The sequence below is a fragment of the Delphinapterus leucas genome, chromosome 6 (genome assembly GCF_059928025.1).
Source record: "Delphinapterus leucas isolate spDelLeu-1000000601 "Yukka" chromosome 6, BTC_Dleu_Yukka2, whole genome shotgun sequence".
NCBI classification, from domain to species: Eukaryota; Metazoa; Chordata; class Mammalia; order Artiodactyla; family Monodontidae; genus Delphinapterus; species Delphinapterus leucas.
Genome location: NC_143134.1, coordinates 36,853,444 through 36,876,250, shown reverse-complemented (window position 1 = coordinate 36,876,250; position 22,807 = coordinate 36,853,444). Strand labels below are relative to the sequence as shown.

General features: G+C 38.6%; 1 protein-coding gene across 1 annotated transcript; it reads right to left on the bottom strand.

Moving 5' to 3' along the window:
• Positions 1-4,067: 4,067 nt before the first annotated feature.
• FAM240B (family with sequence similarity 240 member B) lies at positions 4,068-22,167 on the bottom strand. The gene is made up of 2 exons (XM_030759447.2): positions 22,022-22,167; positions 4,068-4,761 (listed from the first exon to the last, which is right to left on the bottom strand). Exons 1-2 carry the CDS (start codon positions 22,162-22,164, stop codon positions 4,668-4,670), a joined length of 237 nt encoding a protein of 78 aa, XP_030615307.1. The 5' UTR covers positions 22,165-22,167; the 3' UTR covers positions 4,068-4,667.
• Positions 22,168-22,807: the final 640 nt, after the last annotated feature.

Here is a 22,807-nt window from a genome sequence, read left to right as displayed (position 1 = left end):
TTGTTTCACACAGGGTTATTAAAGGAAATGTGCTAATTAATTTTGAAATAAAAAGCTGTAAGCTTAAGGGTTTTTTTTTGAGTCACAGCATAAGGCAAATTAGTCATGTTTTGGTCTCTATATTTAATCACTTTAGACCACATTTTTATTTGTATTTTCACTCACCTTGAATGGAGTAGAGATCACATAAGGGGTATAGTTTCCAAATCAAGTTGTTTGGATAAACATAGTTTTAACAAAGACTATCCCTAGCACCTGTAGAGTGCATTCTCCACACCGCTGCCAAGGGTGTTTCATTCAGTCACTTAAGACAAATTCTTAGCAAGTTACTGCCCTGCCTAAAAGCCTCTAATGTGTCTCCATTGCCTTTGGAGACTCATCAACTCCTTAGCCAGCATTTCAAGGGCCTCCCCGTTTAACCCCAACCCATCTCTCCAGTTAAAAAAAGCTCATTCCTGAGGAAGAATGCTGTTCCCTCTCCTTCAAGGCCTAATCTCACCCTCTCTGTGAGACCTCCATGCCTCTCCCAGGCTGGACCCTCCACAGCATCTCATGTGCCCTTCTTATGGCCTTCCATGCTGACTCAGTTTCCACCCCTCTTCACTGAGGTATAATTGACAAATTGTATATATTTAAGATATACAACGTGATATTTTGATACATATATACTTTGTGAAATGACTACCACAGTCAAGCTAATTATCATTTCCATCACCTCACATAGTTACCGTTATCTGTATGCGTATGTGTGCTCAGAACACAAGTCTACTCTCTTAACAAATTTCAAATATACAATATAGTACTATTAAACTACAGTGGTTGCCAGGGGCTGGGGCCTGGGGGAAATGGGAAGAGGGTACAAAGTTTCAGTTGTGCAGGATGACTAAGTTTTGGAGATCTAGTGTACACCCTGGTGACTGACTCGGTTTTAATTGTTTTTCTCCACTCAATCCTGTGCCCTCTGGAGAAGACATTTCCAAGTCTGGCTAAGCATCAGAGTCTCCTGGGTAGCTTGATAAAAATACAAAAACCCCTGAGCCCCATACCAGACCAACAGAATCAGAATCTCTGAGAGTGGAGTCCAGATATCCATAAATTTTAATCAGTTTTCTAGGTGATTCTGACCAGCAGGCAGGCTTGGTAACCACTGCCCCATTGCATTTTCCACGGACCCAGCCCAGTGAGAGCAAGAAATGGAATGAGGCAGAGAGTTGAGGTACATGGAGGACTCACTCTGTATCAGCTCCTCTCTAGGAGATTTTACATCTGTGCATTTAATCTCAACCGCCTCAAGAAATAGATTATAGCAAGCTCAAGCCTATTACCATAGACAAGAAAACCACAGTTAAAGGGGTTAGGCCCTTGTCCAAGATTCCCACTGGTAACAAAACCAGCTCTGCTGTCTTTTTAGGCTCATTCTTTTTACTTAACTCATGTTAATTAAATGTTAGTTAAAATAAGTTAACATCAATATTTTTAGAATCTCTGTGCCTTGCTCCCTTACATTCAATCAACCTGCAAGACCTACCCGCTCTATCTGCCCATCTTCATTCTCTGCCATGTAGACCTCGGAAACAGCCTTCTAATTTGTCTCCTACCATTTCACCTCTAATCTGTTTTCCTAACTGTAGCTGAGTAATCATTTAAACTTGCAAATCTGCCAAAGCCACTTCTCGTGGTATATTTTACCACATATAAGCTTTTCATTTTTACATATAAAAATATGCCTAATTTTACCTTTATAGCTTTGAGGTTTTCAGACTTGATAATGGCTGTTTAAGTGAGCCTTCCCTGCCCTTTAGACTTTTAATGCAAATGACAATATAGGGGTTAAGTTTTACAATGAATAAAGAGTTTGTACATATTGATGTAGGAAGGCAAACCTCAGAAGAATGGGCAATAGGTATGAGTAGGTAATTCACAGATGAGGAAATTAAACTAATAAACAAATAAACGAAAAGAAACCCCAATCACTAATGGTCAAAGAAACAAAGTGATGTCACTCAACTCCCCTCGGATTAGAAAAAATTAAAAACAGCTATGACCAGGACATGGGACCAACCTAAATGTCCATCAACAGATGAATGGACAAAGAAGATGTGGCACATATATACAATGGAACATTACTTAGCCATAAAAAGAAATGAAATTGAGTTATTTGTAGTGAGGTGGATGGACCTAGAGTCTGTCATACAGAGTGAAGTCAGAAAGAGAAAAACAAATACCGTATGCTAACACATAATATGGAATCAAAAAAAAAAGGTAGTGATGAACCTAGTGACAGGGCAGGAATAAAGACATAGACTTAGAGAATGGGCTTGAGGACATGGGGTGGGGTGGGAGGGGGAAGCTGGGGCGAAGTGAGAGTGGCATGGACATATGTACACTACCGAATGTAAAATAGCTAGTGGGAAGCAGCCGCATAGCACAGGGAGATCAGCTCGGGGCTTTGCGATGACCTAGAGGGGTGGGATAGGGAGGGTGGGAGGGAGGCTCAAGAGGAAGGGTATATGGGGATAGATGTATGCATATGGCTGATTCACCTTGTTGTACAACAGAAACTAACACAGTGTTGTGAAGCAATTATACTCCAATAAGGATCTATTAAAAAAAAAACAACTATGATACATATTGCTGGCAGCAATGTGGGAGAAGAGTACTCTTGTAAACTGCTGGTTCATAGGGAAGTTTCGTCAGCCTTTTTGGGAAGTGTTCTAGTAACATTTTAAAAGAAACTGCAATACTGTTTGTTCTAATTTCCCATTCCTGGAAATCAGTTTACTTTCCAGCTCAAAACCATTAGAATAAAGGACCTGTGAACAAGAGTATTTACTGCTGCATTGTTCAAATGGCAAAAACCTGGATGTAGCATGATTGTCCATCCCTAAAAGAATTGTTGACTTTATTATGGAACATCCACATCATGGATGTGGAGCTTCAAAAAAAAGGGAGGGAGCAAGTCAAGACGGTAAAGACAAGGGATAAAAGGTTAATAAAAACTAATAAAATCATATCAGCATATGTGATATGATCAAATTTATGCACTTATATAAAATTATATACATATGTATGTATAGACAAAATCTGAAAAAATTAAAAATGCAAACCTAATCTGTTCATTTCTCTACCTAAAATCTGTCAATGGCTTTCTAATCCCCTGTGGATCAATGCAGGATCTTTAGCTTGGGCCCCAGAGGCCCCTGCTCATGTCTCCACCCTCCTATAAAACAGCTGCCCTCCTCATTCTGTGTCACAGACACATTTCCTGGTTCTTCACCTCCCAGGACCCCCAGGCCCCCTCCACTCTGCAGCCCTCCTGCTCCTCTTTAGTTCTTCACACATGCTGTTTCTTTTCTTCTGCATGACTCTTACTCATTTTTATGTTTCAGCTTAAACATCAGTTTCTCAGGGGGCTTTCGCTGACTCTCAGATGTGGTTATGTATCCTGATACCTATTCCCATGGTTCTCTGTCCTTACTAAAATTCTATTTTATTATTAGCTTCTTTTCCCAAACTTTGCTCAGATTTTCCCAGCTGTAATTTACTGCTTTGTTACATCTGAATTGGATAAGAGCCTATAGCAAAGACCTGAACATTGTACCCTGGATCTCATAACTGTGGGGATGTGGAATCACCTCTCCAACCCTGTTGCCACCCTGTGGACCTCTCAGCCATAAGGATCTCTTTTAGTTTTATAGGGACAGCAGTTTATGCCACCACATAGCATCTGTGAGCGCTGTGATACCCTCCCCAGCATTGTCTGTGTCATTCTCTGGGTCCCTCTGGCCAGAGGCTGCCTCAGGCTTCCCACTCTGCTCCTGTCCCCTGTGAGGGATCCCTGGGTAGAGGAGCCCTAGTTCCTGTGATTGACAGAGTCCCTCCTGATCTGTGACCATGATCATGCTGTGGGCCTGAGAGGAGGCTGCAGTGAAAGTGACTTTAAATTCCAAAACATTCTAAAGACAGCTTGGAGCTGACACTTGCTATAGCAGCAGAGAACTAACCACGACAGGCGTGAGGGGTTAACACAGGGCACACACCAGTGAGGGCACGACAACCAAGTTTATTAAGCATTATTTTGCTTTCACTGCATGTTTCTAATTAAATGTTTATTTTAAAAAAATCCAATTTATATGAAGAGAAAATAATTTAGTTCAGTTCATTTTCAAACCATAATGTTAAAAAATTATTCTTTTCATAATAACAGCTTTCTTTCTGTAAGCAGTAGCATTTCTGTCTTCACAAAAAAGGGAGAACAGGAAAACAGATTGTATGACTATGTTTTTCCAGAAGACCTAGGTAAGCCAGTTTCCCAACAAGGTCATTGCCCCTGGTAAGCTTGGATAAAATAACAAGATTTTTTACATGAGAAGAAAATGTGGAAATAAATTACATTACATGTTAACTCAAAGAGGTTTTTATATTAGATAACCCGAGCTTCTTATCCCTTTGGAGGTCATCCTGTCCTCTGTGGCAGGGAGGATTCAGTTGGATAAAGACTCCCATTAGCACTGGGGGAGGTTTCACATGTAAATCCCCTCACAAATGCGAGAGCAAATAGAGAGTGTCCTGCTTAGTAAGTCAACATAATTTGGGTGCTAGTTTTTTCTCTTAGAAAAGTGCCCTTGGTGGCTTGTTATCTTTGAAGTGGATGAGGCAGGAAGCTCTCAGCCCACAGTGTTTGCCTGCTTTTCCTTCCCATCAGGATTGTCCAACATCCCCAGCCTTTTCTCCAGTCTCTGCTTCCATTCTTCTCTGAGCCTGAAGAGGGGAAACAATATACGTGGTTAGTGCATTTGTCTAGACATCTGCTGGTCCAGAGAAGTTTTTTGTGTTTTGGGTTTTTTTCCTTCTGAAGAATATCTTTTAAGAGAAATAAATGGCTTTTACAAATTAATGAAGAAAAAATCAGTAGAGTAATGAGCAGTCTATGAATATGTAGTTTTCTCCAAAATTTATTCCTTCCTACATTGGTATGCGGATTCAGAGTAATATCAATCAAAATCCCAGCAGGACTTTTCTGTAGCTATCAACAAGCTGATTCTAAATTTTATATGGAAAGGCAAAAGAAGTCAATTAGCCAAAACAATTTTAAAGTAGAAGAAAGATGGGAGACTCATACTACATGATTTTGAGGCTTAATGTAAAGCTACCATCATCAAGACAGTGTAGCATTGGTGAAGGAAGAAACAGATCAATGGAACAGAATGGTGTGGAAATAAACATACACAAATATAGCCAATTGATTTCTGACAAAGTACAAAGGCAGCTCAATGGAGGAAGGATAGTATTTTTTTTCCAATAAATGATGCTGGAACATTATATATCCATATTAAAAAATGGCCTTTGATCCACACTCCACATCTTATACAAAATTAACTAAAAATGGATCATAGACATGAATGTAAAATGTAAGACCAAGGCTTCAAGAAAAAAGCCACAAAATAATATCTTCATGACCTTGGGATAAGGCAAAAATTCTTATATACATTACAAAAAGCCTGACTCATAAAAGAATAAAAAATTTGGGCTTCATCAAAATTAAAACAATTTGTTCTGTGAAAGATACTGTAAAGAGAATAAAAGACAAGCCACAAACAGGGAGAAAATATTTGCAAGTCACATATCTGATAAGGGAATTATTTCCAGAATATATATAGTTTCAAACTCAATGATAAGAAAGTAATATAATGAGGAAAATATTTGAACAGACATTTTTCTAAAGAAGTAATATGGGTGGCAAATAAACACGTAAAAGATGCTCAACATAATTAGGAAAATGCAAATTAAAACAACAATGAGGTGCCACTTACCTCATAGCATAACCAAAACAAACAAACAAATAAAAAACCAACTCTTTCCCCCTACCTCCCCTGGCAAAACCAAAAACCAACCCCCACCCCCCAAACCAAAAAACCCTCACAACAAAACTCAAACCAAGTGTTGGCCAGGATGCTGACTAACTGGAACTCTTTTACATGCTATTAAAATGCAAAACGGTGCAGTTTGTAAAACAGTTTGGCAGTTTCTGATACAGTTAACCATACACTTGCCCTATGACCCAGTAATTTCAATCCTATTTGCTCAAGAGAAATAGAAATTTATCTTCACACAGAAATCTATATGTGAATGTTTACAGCACTTTTATTTATAGTCACCCAAAACTGGAAACAACCTAAATGTCCTTCAGTGGGGAGTGGATCACCAAATTGTGATACATCCCTACCACAGAAAAGTACTCAGCAATGAGAAGGAATGGATGTACACAATTGATACACACAACAAGAAGAAAAAATCCCAAGTACATTGTGCTAAGTGAAAAGAGCCAGACACAAAAGACTACATACTGTATAATTCATTTATGACATTCTGGAAAAGGCAAAACTATAGGGATGAAGTACAGATCAGTGGTTGCTATGGACTGGAAACTGGGAGAGGAGTTGACCACAAAGGAGAAGCTTAAGGGAATTTTTCAGAGTGATGGAACTATTCTATATCTTGACTGTGGTGATTACATGACTCTGAGCATTTGTCAAACTCATAGATCTGTACACAAAAAGAAAAGAAATGCATGGTGCTTATAAATCAATTAAGAAAAAGAAAGTCTATAATCAAACAGGCAGAGGCTATACAAAGGCAGTTTCTGAAGAAGAAATCCAGCTAGTTCCTATGCATATGAAAAGATCTCAACCAAACCTATAATTAATTAAATTCATTTTAAAACAGTGAGATGCCATTTTCACCTGTCAGATTAACAATGATTAAGAGTTTGACAACACACAGTGTGAGTGACTGTGGGAATTGGCATTCCCATGCTTAGAGTGGAAGTTTAAAACAACCTCTTTGCAAGACAAGGAGGCAATAGCTATCAAAATTTAAAACACTCATCTTTTGACATATCTTCATTTCTATGAACTTATCCCATAATGCTTATCCATGTATGAATAATGTATATACAAGTATTCTTATTACAACATTGTTTGTAAAGCCAAAAAATGAAAAACAACCTAAATGTCCTTCAGTGTGATTGTTTAAATTAATTGTCACATCATTATTGTGGAAAACATTAAAGAAGTACTGAAAGTGCCAATATAGAAAAACTTCCAAGATAGCATAAGTTAAAAAAGGAAGGTGCATATTAATACTATGTATAAAATAGATAACTAATGAGAACCTACTGTATAGCACAGGGAACTCTACTCAGTGCTCTGTGGTGACCTAAATGAGAAAGAAATCCAAAAAAAGGGGATATATGTATATGTATAGCTGATTCACTCTGCTGCACATTATAAACTAAAACAATATTGTAAAGAAACTATACTCCAATAAAAATTTTTTTAAAAATTAAAAAAGGAAAGTGCAGAATATTGAAGATTGTGTAGATCCCATTTTGCATAAAAATACAGCACACTTATTTATTTGCTTAGAAAAACTAAAGTTTTGGAGAGATATATATGAGAAACTGTTGATGTCAGTTTTCTCTGGAGAGCAGATCTAGGAGCCTAAGTGTGAAGGACACTAGTATTAAAAAGTATACACTTGGGGAGACTTTCAAGATGGCAGAGTAGTAAGATGTGGAGATCACCTTCCTCCCCACAGATACATCAGAAATACATCTACATGTGGAACAGCTCCTACAGAACACCCACTGAATGCTGGCAGAAGACCTCAGACTACCCAAAAGGCAAGAAACTCCCCCACGTACCTGGGTAGGGCAAAAGAAAAAACAGAGACAAAAGAATAGGGATGGGACCTGCACATCTGGGAGGAAGCGGTGAAGGAGGAAAAGTTTCCACACACTAGGAAGCCCCTTCACAGGCGGAGACGGGGTGTGGCGGGGGGCGGGGGAAGCTTCGGAGCCACAGAGCAGAGCGCAGCAACAGGGGTGCAGAGGGCAAAGTGGAGAGATTCCCACACAGAGGATCACTGCTAACCAGGACTCACCAGCCTCAGAGGCTTGTCTGCTCACCCTCCGGGGTGGGCAGGAGCTGGGAGCTGAGGCTCAGGCTTCAGAGGCAGACCCCAGGGAGAGGACTGGGGTTGGCTGTGTGAACACAACCTGAAGGGGGCTAGTGTGCCACAGCTAGCCGGGAGGGAGTCCGGGAAAACCTCTGGACCTGCCTAAGAGGCAAGAGATTGTTTCAGGGTGCGCAAGGAGAGGGGATTCAAAGCACCACCTAAATGAGCTCCAGAGACGGGCATGAGCCACGGCTATCAGCACAAACACCAGAGATGGGCATGAAACACTAAGGCTACTGCTGCAGCCACCAAGGAGCCTGTGTGCAAGTACAGCTCACTATCCACATCTCCCCTCACAGGAGACTGTGCAGCCCACCACTGCCAGGGTCCCGTGATCCAGGGACAAATTCCCTGGGACAACACACGGTGCAACTCAGGCTGTTGCAATGTTACGCTGGCCTCTGCTGCCACAGGCTCACCCCGCATTCCGTACCCTGAACTCCCCGCAACCTGAGTGAGCCAGACACCCCGCATTCCGTACCCCGACCTCCCCCAGCCTGAGTGAGCCAGAATCCACAATCAGCTGCTCCTTTAAACCCATCCTGTCTGGGCGGGAACAGACGCCCTCAGGAGACTTATGCGCACAGGTGGGGCCAAATCCAAAGCTGAACCCCAGGAGCTGTGCTAACAAAGAAGAGAAAGGGAAATCTCTCCCAGCAGCCTCAGGAGCAACAGATTAAATCTCAACAATCAACTTGATGTACCTGCATCTGTGGAATACCTGAATAGACAACGAATTATCCCAAAATTGAGGCGGTGGACTTTGGGAGCAAGAGTAGACTTGAGGTTTGCTGTATGCGACAGACTGGTTTCTGGTTTTATGTTTATCTTAGTTTAGTAGTTAGAGTTTATTATCATTGCTAGATTTGTTTATTGATTTGGTTGCTCTCTTTCTTTTTTTTAAAATAGATACATATATATATATTTCCTTTTTCTCTTTTTCTGAGTGTGTATGGGTATGCTTCTTGTGTGATTTTGTCTGTATAGCTTTGCTTTTAGCATTTGTCCTAGGGTTCTGTCTGTTTTTCTGTGTTTTTTTTTTATATAGTTTTTAATGCTTGTTATCTATGGTGGATTTGTTTTTTGGTTTGGTTGCTCTCTCTTTCTACTTTTATAATCACTTTCTAATTTTTAAAATTTTAATACTTTAAAAATTTTTTATTTTAATAATTTTCTTTCTTTTTCTTTCTTTTTTCTCTCTTTCTTTTTTTCTCCCATTTATTCTGAGCCATGTGGCTAACAGGGTCTTGGTGCTCCGGCTGGGTGTCAGGCCTGTGCCTCTGAGGTGGGAGAGCCAAGTTCAGGACATTGGTCCACCAGAGACCTCCCAGCTCCATGTAATATCAAACAGTGAAAGCTCTTCCAGAGATCTCCTTCTCAACGCTAAGACACAGCACCACTGAATAACCAGCAAGCTACAGTGCTGGACACCCTATGCCAAACAACTAGGAAGACAGGAACACAACCCTACCCATTAGCAGAGAGGCTGCCTAAAATCATAATAAGGTTACAGGCATCCCAAAACACACCACCGGACGTGGTCCTGCCCACCAGAAAAACAAGATCCAGCCTTATCCACCAGAACACAGGCACCAGTCCCCCCAGTAGGGAGCCTACACAATCCACTGAACCAACAGCCACTGGGGGAAGACACCAAAAACAAGGGAACTACGAACCTGCAGCCTGTGAAAAGGAGACCCCAAACACAGTAAGTTAAGCAAAATAAGAAGACAGAGAAACACACAGCAGATGAAGGAGCAAGGCAAAAACCCACCAGACCTAACAAATGAAGAGGAAATAGGCAGTCTACCTGAAAAAGAATTCAGAATAATGACAGTAAAGATGATCCAAAATCTTGGAAATAGAATAGACAAAATGCAAGAAACATTTAACAAGTACCTAGAAGAACTAAAGATGAAACAAACAATGAAGAACAAAACAATAAATGAAATGAAAAATACTCTAGATGGGATCAATAGCAGAATAACTGAGGCAGAAGAACAGATAAGTGATCTGCAAGATAAAACAGTGGAAATAACTACTGCAGAGCAGAATAAAGAAAAAAGAATGAAAAGAACTGAGGACAGTCTCAGAGACCTCTGGGACAATATTAAACTCACCAACATTCTATTTATAGGGGTCCCAGAAGAAGAAGAGAGAAAGAAAGGGACTGAGAAAATATTTGAAGAGATTATAGTTGAAAACGTCCATAATATGGGAAAGGAAAGAGTCAATCAAGTCCAGGAAGTGCAGAGATTCCCATACAGGACAAATCCAAGGAGAAACATGCCAGGATGAATATAAATCAAACTATCAAAAATTAAATACAAAGAAAAAATATTAAAAGCAGCAAGGGAAAAACAACAAATAACACACAAGGGAATCCCCATAAGGTTAACAGCTGATCTCTCAGCAGAAACTCTGCAAGCTAGAAGGAAATTGCAAGACATATTTAAAGTGATGAAAGGGAAAAACCAACAACCAAGATTACCCAGCAAGGATCTCATTCAGATTCGACAGAGAAATTAAAACCTTTACATACAACAAAAGCTAAGAGAATTCAGCACCACCAAACCAGCTTTACAGCAAATGCTAAAGGAACTTCTCTAGGCAGTAAACACAAGAGGAGGAAAAGACCTACAATAACAAACCCAAACAATTAAAAAAATCATAACAGGAACATACATATTGATAATTACCTTAAATGTAAATGGATTAAATGCTCCCACAAAAAGATATAGGCTGGCTGAATGGATACAAAAACAAGACCCATATATATGTTGTCTACAAGAGAAACACTTCAGGCCTAGGGACACATAGAGACTGAAAGTGAGGTGATGGAAAAAGATATTCCATGCAAATAGAAATCAAAAGAAAGCTGGAGTAGAAATTCTCATATCAGGAAAAATAGACTGTAAAATAAAGACTATTAGAAGAGACAAAGAAGGACACTACATAAAGATCAAGGGATCAATCCAAGAGGAAGACATAACAATTGTAAATATTTATGCACCCAACATAGGAGCACCTCAATACATAAGGCAAATGCTAACAGCCATAAAATGGGAAATCGACAGTAACATAATCATAGTAGGGGACGTTAACACCCCACTTTCACCAATGGACAGATCATCCAAACTGAAAATAAATCAGAAAACCCAAGCTTTAAATGATGCATTAAACAAGATGTACTTAATTGATATTTATAGGACATTCCCACCAAAAACAACAGAATACACTTTCTTCTCAAGTGCTCATGGAACATTCTCCAGGATAGATCATATCTTGGGTCACAAATCAAGCCTTGGTAAATTTAAGAAAATTGAAATCATATCAAGTATCTTTTCTGACCACAACACCCTGAGACTACATAACAATTACAGGAAAAAAATCTGTAAAATATACAAACATATGGAGGCTAAACAACACATTACTAAATAACCAAGAGATCACTGAAGAAATCAAAGAGGAAATCAAAAAATACCTAGAAACAAATGACAATGAAAACACAATGACCCAAAACCTATGGGATGCAGCAAAAACAGTTCTAAGAGGGAAATTTATAGCAATATAATCCAATCTCAAAAAAAAAAAAAAAAAACCATCTCAAATAAACAACCTAACCTTACACCTAAACAATTAGAGAAAGAAGAAGAAGAACAACAAAAAATTAGCAGAAGGAAAGAAATCATAAAGATCATATCAGAAATAAATGAAAAAGAAATGAAGGAAACAATAGCAAAGATCAATATAACTAAAAGCTGGTTCTTTGAAAAGGTAAAATTGATAAACCATTAGCCAGACTCATCAAGAAAAAAAGGGAGAAGACTCAAATCAATAGAATTAGAAATGAAAAGGGAGAAGTTACAACACACACTGCAGAAATCCAAAGGATCATGAGAGATTACTACAAGTAACTCTATGCCAATAAAAAGGACAACCTGGAAGAAATCTACAAATTCTTAGAAAAGCACAACCTTCCGAGACTGAACCAGGAAGAAACAGAAAACATAAACAGACCAATCACAAGCACTGATATTGGGACTGTGATTAAAAATCTTCCAACAAATAAAAGCCCAGAACCAGATGGCTTCACAGATGAATTCTATCATACATTTAGAGAAGAGCTAACATCTATCCTTCTTAAACTCTTCCAAAATATAGCAGAGGGAGGAACACTCCCAAACTCATTCTACAAGGCCACCATCACCCTGATACCAAAACCAGACAAAGATGTCACAAGGAAAGAAAACTACAGGCCAATGTCACTGATGAACGTAGATGCAAAAATCCTCAACAAAATACTAGCAAACAGAATCCAATAGCACATTAAAAGGATTGTACACCCTGATCAAGTCGGGTTTATCCCAGGAATGCAAGGATTCTTCAGTATATGCAAATCAATCAATGTGATAAACCATATTAACAAATTGAAGGAGAAAAATCATATCATCATCTCAATTGATGCAGAAAAAGCTTTCAACAAAATTAAACACCCATTTATGACAAAAACACTGCAGAATGTAGGCATAGAGGGAACTTACCTCAACATAAGAAAGGCCACATATGACAAACCCACAGCCAACATCATCCTCAATGATGAAAAATTGAAACCATTTCCTCTACGATAAGAAAGAGAAAAGGTTATCCTCTCTCACCACTATTATTCAACATAGTTTGGACGTTTTAGCCACAGCTATCAGAGAAGAAAAAGGAATTCAAATCGGAAAAGAAGAAGTAAAGCTGTCACTATTTGCAGATGACATGATACTATACATAGAGAATCCGAAAGTTGCAACCAGAAAACTACTAGAGCTAATCAATGAATTTGGTAAAGCAGCAGGATACAAAATTAATGTACAGAAATCTCTTGCATTCCTATACAATAATGATGAAAATAAGAAAGAGAAATTAAGTAAACACTCCCATTTACCATTGCAACAAAAAGAATAAATTAACTAGGAATAAACCTCCCTAAGGAGACAAAAGACCTGTATGCAGAAAACTATAAGACACTGATGAAAGAAATTAAAGATGACACAAACAGATGGTAAGATATACTATGTTCTTAGATTGGCGGAATCAATATTGTCAAAATGACGATACTACGCAAAGCAATTTACAGATTCAATGCAATCCCTATCAAACTACTAATGGTATTTTTCACAGAACTAGAACAAAAAATTTCACAATTTGTATGGAAACACAAAAGACCCCAAATAGCCAAAGCAATCTTGAGAAAGAAAAACGGAGCTGGAGCAATCAGGCTCCCAGACTTCAGACTATACTACCAAGTTACAGTAATCAAGGCAGTATGGTACCGGCACAAAAACAGAAATATAGATCAATGGAATAGGATAGAAAGCCCAGAGATAAACCTAAGCACCTATGGTCACCTCATTTTTGATACAGGAGGCAAGAATATACAATGGAGAAAAGACAGCCTCTTCAATAAGTGGGGCTGGGAAAACTAGACAGCTACATGTAAAAGAATGAAATTAGCACACTCCCTAACAGCACACCCAAAAATAAACTCAAAATGGATTAAAGACCTAAATGTAAGGCCAGACACTATCAAACTCTTAGAGGAAAACATAGGCAGAACACTCTATGACATAAATCACAGCAAGATCCTTTTTGACCCACCTCCTGGAGAAATGGAAATAAAAACAAAAATAAACAAATGGGACCTAATGAAACTTAAGAGCTTTTGCACAGTAAAGGAAACCATAAACAAGATGAAAAGACAACCCTCAGAATGGGAGAAAATATTTGCAAATGAAGCAACTGACAAATGATTAATCTCCAAAATTTACAAGCAGCTCACGCAGCTCAACAACAAAAATACAAACAACCCAATCCAAAAACAGGCAGAAGACCTAAATAGACATTTCTCCAAAGAAGATATACAGATTGCCAACAAACACATGAAAGGATGCTCAACATCTCTAATCATAGAGAAATTCAAAACAAAACTACAATGAGGTGTCACCTCACACCAGTCAGAATGGCCATCATAAAAAAATCTGCAAGCAATAAATGCTGGAGAGGGTGTGGAGAAAAGGGAACCCTCTTGCACTGTTAGTGGGAATGTAAATTCATACAGCCACTATGGAGAACAGTATGGAGGTTCCTTAAAAAACTAAAAATAAAACTACCATATGACCCAGCAATCCCACTACTGGGCATATACCCTGAGAAAACCGTAATTCAAGAAGAGTCATGTACCCAATGTTCATTGCAGCTCTATTTACAATAGCCAGGACATAGAAGCAACCTAAGTGTCCATTGACAAATGAATGAATAAAGAAGATTTGGCACATATATACAATGGAATATTACTCAGCCACAAAAAGAAACAAAACTGAGTTATTTGTAGTGAGGTAGATGGACTTGGAGTCTCTCATACAGAGTGAAGTAAGTCAGAAAGAGAATAATAAATACCATATGCTAACATGTATATATGGAATCTGAAGAAAAATGGTTCTGAAGATTCTAGGGGCAGGACAGGTATAAAGACACAGACCTAGAGAATGGCCTTAGGACACGGGGAAGTGGAAGGGTAAGCTGGGACGAAGAGAGAGTGGCATGGACTTAAATATACTCCTATATGTAAAATAGATAGCTACTGGGAAGCAGCTGCATAGCACAGGGAGATCAGCTTGGTGCTTTGCCATGACCTAGAGAGGTGGGATAGGGAGGATGGGAGGGAGACACAAGAAGGAGGAGATATGGGGATATATGTTTATGTATAGCTGATTCACTTTGTTATAAAGCAGAAACTAACACACCATTGTAAAGCAATTATACTCCAATAAAGATGTTAAAAAAATATATGCTTGGTTAGTTTCTTAAGTTGGATAAATCATTTTAATCATTTAATAGGGCTGCCATAACAAAATACCAGGCTTAAACAACAGACAATTATTGTCTCAGTTTTGGAGGGTGATAGTTCAAGATCAAGGTGTTAACAGGTTTGATTTCTCCCAAGGCCTCTCTCCTTTACATGCAGATGTCCTTCTTGCTCCATCCTCATGCGGCCTTTCCTCTGTGTTTGTGCATCCCTGGTGTCTCTTTGTGTATCATAACCTCTTCTTCTTATAAGGACAACAGTTACTTGGATCGGGTCCCACCCTAAAAGCTCTCACTTTAACTGTCACTTGTTTTAAAGGCCCTATCTCCAAATACGGTCACATTCTAAGGAGCTGGTGGTTAGGACTTCCACATATGAATCTGGGGGGACACAGTTCATAACAATGCTAAAGCAATGCATGATTATTATGGATAAATTAGAATCCACAATAATGAATAAAGAAAAATTGGATTCAACCTTAATTGTTTACTCTTGTAAATAACCCTAAAGTGAGTATGATAATAATTAATACTCTTTCCATATACCAGTCTACTTTCCTTGAAAAGATCCCCAGAGGTGAATAACTAGAGGGTATAAATATTTTGAAAGCTGTAGGCACCTACTATCAAACTGACTCCAAGAAACTTCTTACGTAAAACTCTGCTCAATTATGGGCCCAAGAAAGAATGGAAAGAATTTGGAATGTTGGCCTGTTGTTTGGTGGTGATGTTGCTTAAGCACATTAGCAACCAAGGATTAAAAGTTGAAATACAGAGAGAATAGGGACATGGGGGGATATCATCCTCATTCTACCTCAACTTTAAATAGAATGAATGACATAGAAATATAGTTTGCCGGTTTGAAAGGGAAGATAAAACATGTAACTGCTGCTCTCCCATTAGTGGACATAGGTCCATGCACATTTTTCTTAAGAAGTGATGATTTATTGAGATTATATGACCTTGTATTAAGATCCACCTATTAGTAATTTTAATAATTATATTCCTTCATTATGGTTATTAAGTAATCATCTTGTTATTTTATTTGCAATCAACCTCTCCAACCTGGGAAATATCCAAGCTCACAAGCTCCCGTTGTTAAGCATCTCTGAAAGGCTCCGTAAATAAATCTGCCTCCAAATGTACATGACTTTTGTCACCTGGGGTCTTTTAAAGCTCAGTAATAAAGGTTGCTGCCTATATGTTTCATTGAACTGTAGGGGCATAATATAATGTGAATTCATCATTAATTAAAGGGGCTTTAACTTTTCCTTGGTGTGGTGGGTATGAAAATGTGTTACTCAGAGATCCTGCTGGCCAATTGCCTGTTTTTGTAAATAAAGTTTTATCAGAACACAGCCCTGCCCATTTGTGACTGTTGTCTGTGACTGCTTTCATACAATGGCAGGATTGAGTAGTTGCAACATAGAGCACAAAGCCCAAAATATTTACTACTTTGTCCTTTATAGGAAATATTTGCCGACCCCTCATCTAGATTTAAGAAAGTGATGGAGAAAATCTTAATAATGCAGATTAAACTTAGAAGTGTGCCCTGTCTTCTATAACTATTATGTTGTGAATGGCAGAAAAAGAATGTGGAAAAGCTCTTCTGGCACTAGAAAACTAACATCCTTAACAATCTGACTTTGCTGAATTGTATAGTAATTAAATATTTATTCGTTGTCTGATTTTGTCCTATCATGGCTGAATTGCAACCATATGTTGGCTATAGAGACAAAAGGTTGGCAAAAACCCATAGAAGGGTGCTGTGAGAATCAGCTGGATATATGAAATGTGTAATAAAGAGCATTGCATGTTTTATTCTTATTTGTAAAGTATATGTCACACATCTTTATAAAAGTAAAATTCATAATAAAATTATGTACATATATATGTGTATACACTTTTTCCACAGAGAGACAGTCATTAAATGTTTACCAGCATACCATAACTTGCTTCCCATTTTTCTCTCACAGGTGCTTCCCCCAATAAATCTCACACCCATCTAATTTCATCTTGCCCTCTGCTTCTTGGAGGAACCAAATTAACACATTTGGAATGACGAATTTATTCTAGGAACAGAATTTAGGAATCTGGGGTTTATGACACATTTATTCACTTTTTGTATTAGCTATATCACCATTTATTGCCAGATGGATGATAGATGCCACTATCTACCTAGTTCCCATTAAATCCTATTTTATGAGTATTTAGACTGTTTCCTGCCCCTTTCTGGTCAATATCTTTCATCACTGTGTTGCTTCTCTTTATCTTTGTGCTCTCAGTAAGCTGGTGAATATAAGTGTATATATGGATCTTTTCTTTTATAGTAAGGAAGGTCAATATGAGAAAGATAATGCTTAAAAATTGGTATACAGAGTCAGATACAGCAGAGGAGCAATAAAACTGACATTAAACTTGAAGAGAACATTTTTTTCCTTAAGTCTAGAAATACTGACCTCACTTTTCAAATGGAGACCAAATGATATTTACTATTTATTGTTCTAGATTCATCTGATTTGTGGAGTTGTAATTAATATCTAGGAACACAGATTCTGCTTGATAAGTATGGGATTTGACTAGAAAGGAGGACTTTTTTTAAGAACCATAAGCCAGAATCACAAACCAGAATCACAATGTCCTTACTAAGAACCACAGAAGATCAACTGGGCACATAATTAGTTTTTTTTTTTTTTTTTCTATCATGTGCTTGCTAGGCCCTAAAGATATGTGCCAGTTTGGGTCCTCCAAGAAGCAGATTCAAAGGAATCAACCATGAAAAATAAAGCAGGGGTTGGGGGAAGAAACAGAAATGGTAAGGGATAGCCTTCAGATTAGCGTGCTGGTCTAACACCTGTGAAAGGAGAGTGAGAAGTAAGGAATGATTGGGTAGGAAAAGGCCCGAACCACAGCATAGTTCTGGGAAAGCTCAGCTGAGCTGATGAGGAGTCCCTGGGTAAAAGTTTCCCAGTAGAGGAGTTCTGTCACACAGGAATTTACCAGGACTAGCTACCCCTGCCATGCTCAGTCATTGGCTAGAGCAGTCAGGGGTAAATGTGGCCTCAGCTCAAATAAAATGGCAGATACAGAAAGGCAGCACCTAGGGCTCTTAGTCAACTTTCTTCCCATTGCAAGTTTAGAGCACCTCTGTGGCTACCTCAATATGTAAAGAAGAGCAGTAAAATAATAATCCTTGTCATCAAGGAATTTATAATTTACTGAGTCCTTGATCTCCCAATTTAGGTTTCACACTATAATCATAATCTCTGTGCTTTTGTTTTAATATGAAAGGTCAGATGATGCTTTTGCTGCCCCTGTTCCTGTGTAATAATGAACATGCCTTTACAGTGGTTTTTCCATAGTGGGGAGAGATGGGCCTGATCCTGGTTCCCTTTGACCTTCAGCTCACCAGCTGGGTCTGGTCACGGAGCAGCTCAGCATACTGCTCTGAACAACTCAGTTTACCAGCCATATACCTCACCCCCTCAGTTTGAATGGAAAAACTAACTAAAATTTTTCTCACTGGTTATTTTTCGTAGACTAAATCTTATAAAAAGTTTGAAATGATGATTTCATCTGGCTTGGAGATTATGAGTTGGATATTTTGTTACCTGCTTCTGAAAGCATCCTGATTGACATAACTGATAAGTAGGAATCAAAGCAGAGGGAGGTGAGTGGTCTTGGGGTGAGGCCTGATAAACCCCTCTCCTCACTTAGACACTCTGAGCTCTGCTAAGTTCTGAAGAGGTATTTTGAAGATCATACTTCTTGCATTAAAACATTATTATTTTCATATAAGCATTGTACATTTACTCAGTTATAGTTACAGGCTGGTTATTTAGGCTTAGGTGTTCATATAATTTATCATCTAAATTGAGATACTTTGGAAATAAAAGGGAGCACAATTCATAATTATAACAAATTGATATACATACACCTGGACTGTCCCAACACACCAGGAGATTTGTTCATTGTACCTACAGTACACTTGACTTCTCTCAAATTGCCTCAATCAGTTATTTGCAAACAGACTTCAACTTCTCCAGGGAACTGACGCCTGCTGTGTTGCTTCTTTCTAGCCAGACTCAGAGAGAGTAAGAGGGTTTCTAGTTCTGAGGCCACCCACTTTGGCTTGTGATCTCACCTCCAGGGCTTCTTCCACACACATGTGTTCCTAGGGTAAATGGATTCTCTGCAGCTCTGGTTGCATTCCTCTCAGTCAGTGAACCTGTAGGCATGTGCTAATGAGCATGTCCATGGTGAAACACCTGTTTCCACTCTACTCAGCTTTGGCACAAGGCCTTGCCGGTTAGCCCAGCTGAGGAACATAAGGCATTATTGGCTCTGTTCTACTATCAGCAAAGGCGTTGGTGGAAAACTTTGAGGTTTTCTTTTTGAGGTTTTTGTCTTCTACTGTTTATTTAGAACATTTCTTGATTGCACAGTGGCTTGAAATTGCCACTTTTATAAATGGAGGGTAAAATAACAAAAGGTGTCAGTGTTATGTGTGTGTCTCAGGTTATGCACTTACATATAAGCATTTTGGAAAGCCATAGCCTTAGGTGAAATAGGGACCCAAGGTTTTATGCCATTCATTGGTCTGGTCAAGTGTATCCTGGAAGATAATTATTCTAGGACAATATTTCAAACTGTTTGCTTACATAAGCAATATTTAAGCAAATATTCTGACATTCTGGTTTTGGTTTAAAAATATTTATATTCTTTCTGTGCAACTTGGTTCATCTGGGATATATGTGGCTGTATTTTTTGTTTTGTTTTTGTTTTTGAACAAAAATAATAACAAAACCACTATGTTGTCATTCATTGTTTACCAAATTAAGAAGGTTTTTTGAGTTTTATATTCATAGTTGATAGGGGGCAACAGCTCTGGTAAGTGGGACTCAAGAACAGAGGAGGAGACCATAGAAGCTGCCTCTCCTCCCCCAGCCTCTGCGTATTTTCCTCTTCTCTGAGCAAGGCAGCAGCTCTGTCTCCATCCTCAAACGTTTATTTGGGAGAGACAATGCTAAAACGTTTCATGATGAGCACATTTTGAAGATTTATTCTCTTGGCTATAGAAGGAAGAGAAAACTGCTCCAAACTCTGAAGGGAGTCTTTTTAGGGGGCACATTAGAACCTGGATAATTAATTCATTTGTTCTATGGGCCATTTGCAAATGGTTGCTTTTTTTAATAACTTTTTTCCTAATTATAATATGGTACAGTGTCATTTTAGAAACTTTGGAAAAAACAGAAGAACACATGCACACAAAATTTGCCATTCCACCAGTCAAAAATAACCCTCTTAATATTTGAGTATTTTCTTCTAATCTTTCCCTATACATATGGATAAACTGCATCTATACATTAAAAAAGCAGATCATATTGCAAATTTTGCTCTTAATCCCACACCCCAGGGCTTCTGGAAAGGAAGATGTAGTACAGGGCTCATGTGGGGATCTGGCTCCCAGTGGGCTTGTGCGCCAGGACTAGGGGAGGAAGATGGCAGGGACCATACAACTGACTCTTCTTGCTCCCCTGGACTCTTCAGGACTGGGTGCTCTAACATGTAACTCTTTTAGCATTTAGAAAAACCTGGTTTTTCTTGCTGGACAACCAGGAATGTAACTGGAATAATGGTAGAGCTCTTCTCTGGATATAGAGAGAGGCTATTTCCCCTCAGGAGCTGAAGAAAAGTTTTTAGAAGTTAATGTTGGTGCAACACATGTGAATTACACATGTTTGTAGCTCAGCATACTCAGAAACATGGAAGCACAGGCCTTGCTGTCCAGCAGAACACACAGATGCGATTCCACTTATAAGTGGGCATCTCAGCAAATAGACAGCGTGGCTGGGCTGTTCCCACTTTAGGGACAGAGAACCCAGACAGTCCCTGAAAAGTTGAGCTGATCTGTCTGCTCCAGGGCACTACATGTGTGAGGGCAGGTGCTGGCCCTTTTATTCAGAGCAATGTTGACACTTGTGACACATGTCTTCTCACGTAAATAAATGTTCCCCTCTCAGCAGACTTCTTTGACTAGAACAAGTTCAACTGCCAGTAAGAGGAAGATCACATTATTCTTCCTCCAAGAAACTTAATATGTATCATCTCAGATGTGGGATCTTTCACACTTATACACATCTGTTGACCTAACTCTGAAATTTAGTGTATCCTCGTGTGCTGAGGATTGCAACAGAGGCAGGGTGAGGAAGAGATTTTTTCAGTTCATTAAGATATAAATAACAGAAACTCATTTTTGTTTACACCAAAAAAAAAGCTTGTTCATATCTATAAGTCATTGGTTCTCAATAAGGGGCAACTTTGCCCTCCAGAGGACATTTGGCAATGTCAGGAGATATTTTTGGTTGTCACAATGTGGCAGGGGAGTACTAGCAGCATCTAATGTTTTGAGGGATGCTGCTAAACATCTTACAAAGCATAGGACAGCTGCCTTAGTAACAAAGAATTATAAGACCCTAAATGTCAGTTGTGCTGAGGTTGAGAAACTCTGATATAGATGGTAGCAAGACTAAATGAGTAGATGAATTAATCATGTCTTTAATTTTCTATATTTTATGACATTTTGACATCTTAAAAAGCTTTCTGGCTGCCCTTGACAGGGCTAGCTTTCTTCTGCATGTCAACCAATCCTGAGTCTGTGGCCCTAAGCACCTCCTTATCTAACTCTCATAGATAAAGCCATATTTCCCCTGCCCTATATCATCCCAAGACCAGGCCAGGCACCAGACAACTAGAGACCATCCCTAAATCCCACAACCCTCAGGAATTATTCAAACTAGCCAATCCTAAACTGTTTACTCTGCCTTTCCTTGGAAACCCTGATAAAGGCTCTGGCTTAGACTTTCCCTCTGCTTTCATCTTCTGCCACGCGGCCAAAACCTGGTGCTTATCCTGTGGCCCTGAGTGGCATGCAGTGATACTCTCTCTGAAAGCTGTGTGTATAATAAATGTCTTCCTTTAAACCTCATTCTCCTCTTGTCTGTGGCTATACCGACTTGACCATACCACCTCCAATATTTGCATTATTAGAACAGTAGGTAATGAAAACAATTCAGCTTCCCCATCTTCACATCTGGTATATTTCTGGGGAAATCTACCTTAAAAAATAGTGAAGAAACAATCCACATACTTTCTCAGGGCACTCCTTCCCTGACGATCTTCCTCCAGTTCCCGGTAACCAGTCTGTTTGCTAATTTCTTTCTCCCAGAAGCTTTTGAGCTCATGACAAGTTTCACAGCAGAAAACTTCTCGACGTATGTATTGATTGTTCATCCTCTGAAAATAAAAGAAAAAACAAACCCAAGTACTTCAAATAAAGCCACTCTAATTTTGGAGTGATGAAAGATGAGTTTGAATCCATACACTGCCAATTACACTTTTTGCGCCTGTAGACAAATCACACGGTCACTATGATTTTGTTTGTCAACTGCAAATAGGGATAATAATGGTTAATATCAGAATATACTGTGAAAAATTTTGAAATGAGCAAAAATACAAAGGATGTCTGATAACCCTTCCAGATTATCTGATTCTACAAGGGCCTGCCCCTTTCATGCCTTTGAGCTATTTTACAACTCTGTAAATTATAGAAAAAGTATAGTAATGCAAATGATTTTTGAACATAGGGATTCAAATATATTTTGTCCAGTGGAATGTGACTGATATCGCTGTGAATATCAACCAATTTTCATCTACTTATAAATTCATTTTAATACTCTTGATTGTCTATATATGTGTTTTTTTAATTCTCCTTGAATCAGTTGTAGTATCTTACTAGTTTTCTTATTAATTATAGTAAGTTAAGTAAAATATCTGATACAAGTTCATTTTATATTTGTATGAGAGTCATGGTTTTAACTTAAAAAATTATCCTTTAACAATTACTTCACAGCTTTGTGTGTGTGTGTGTGTAGAA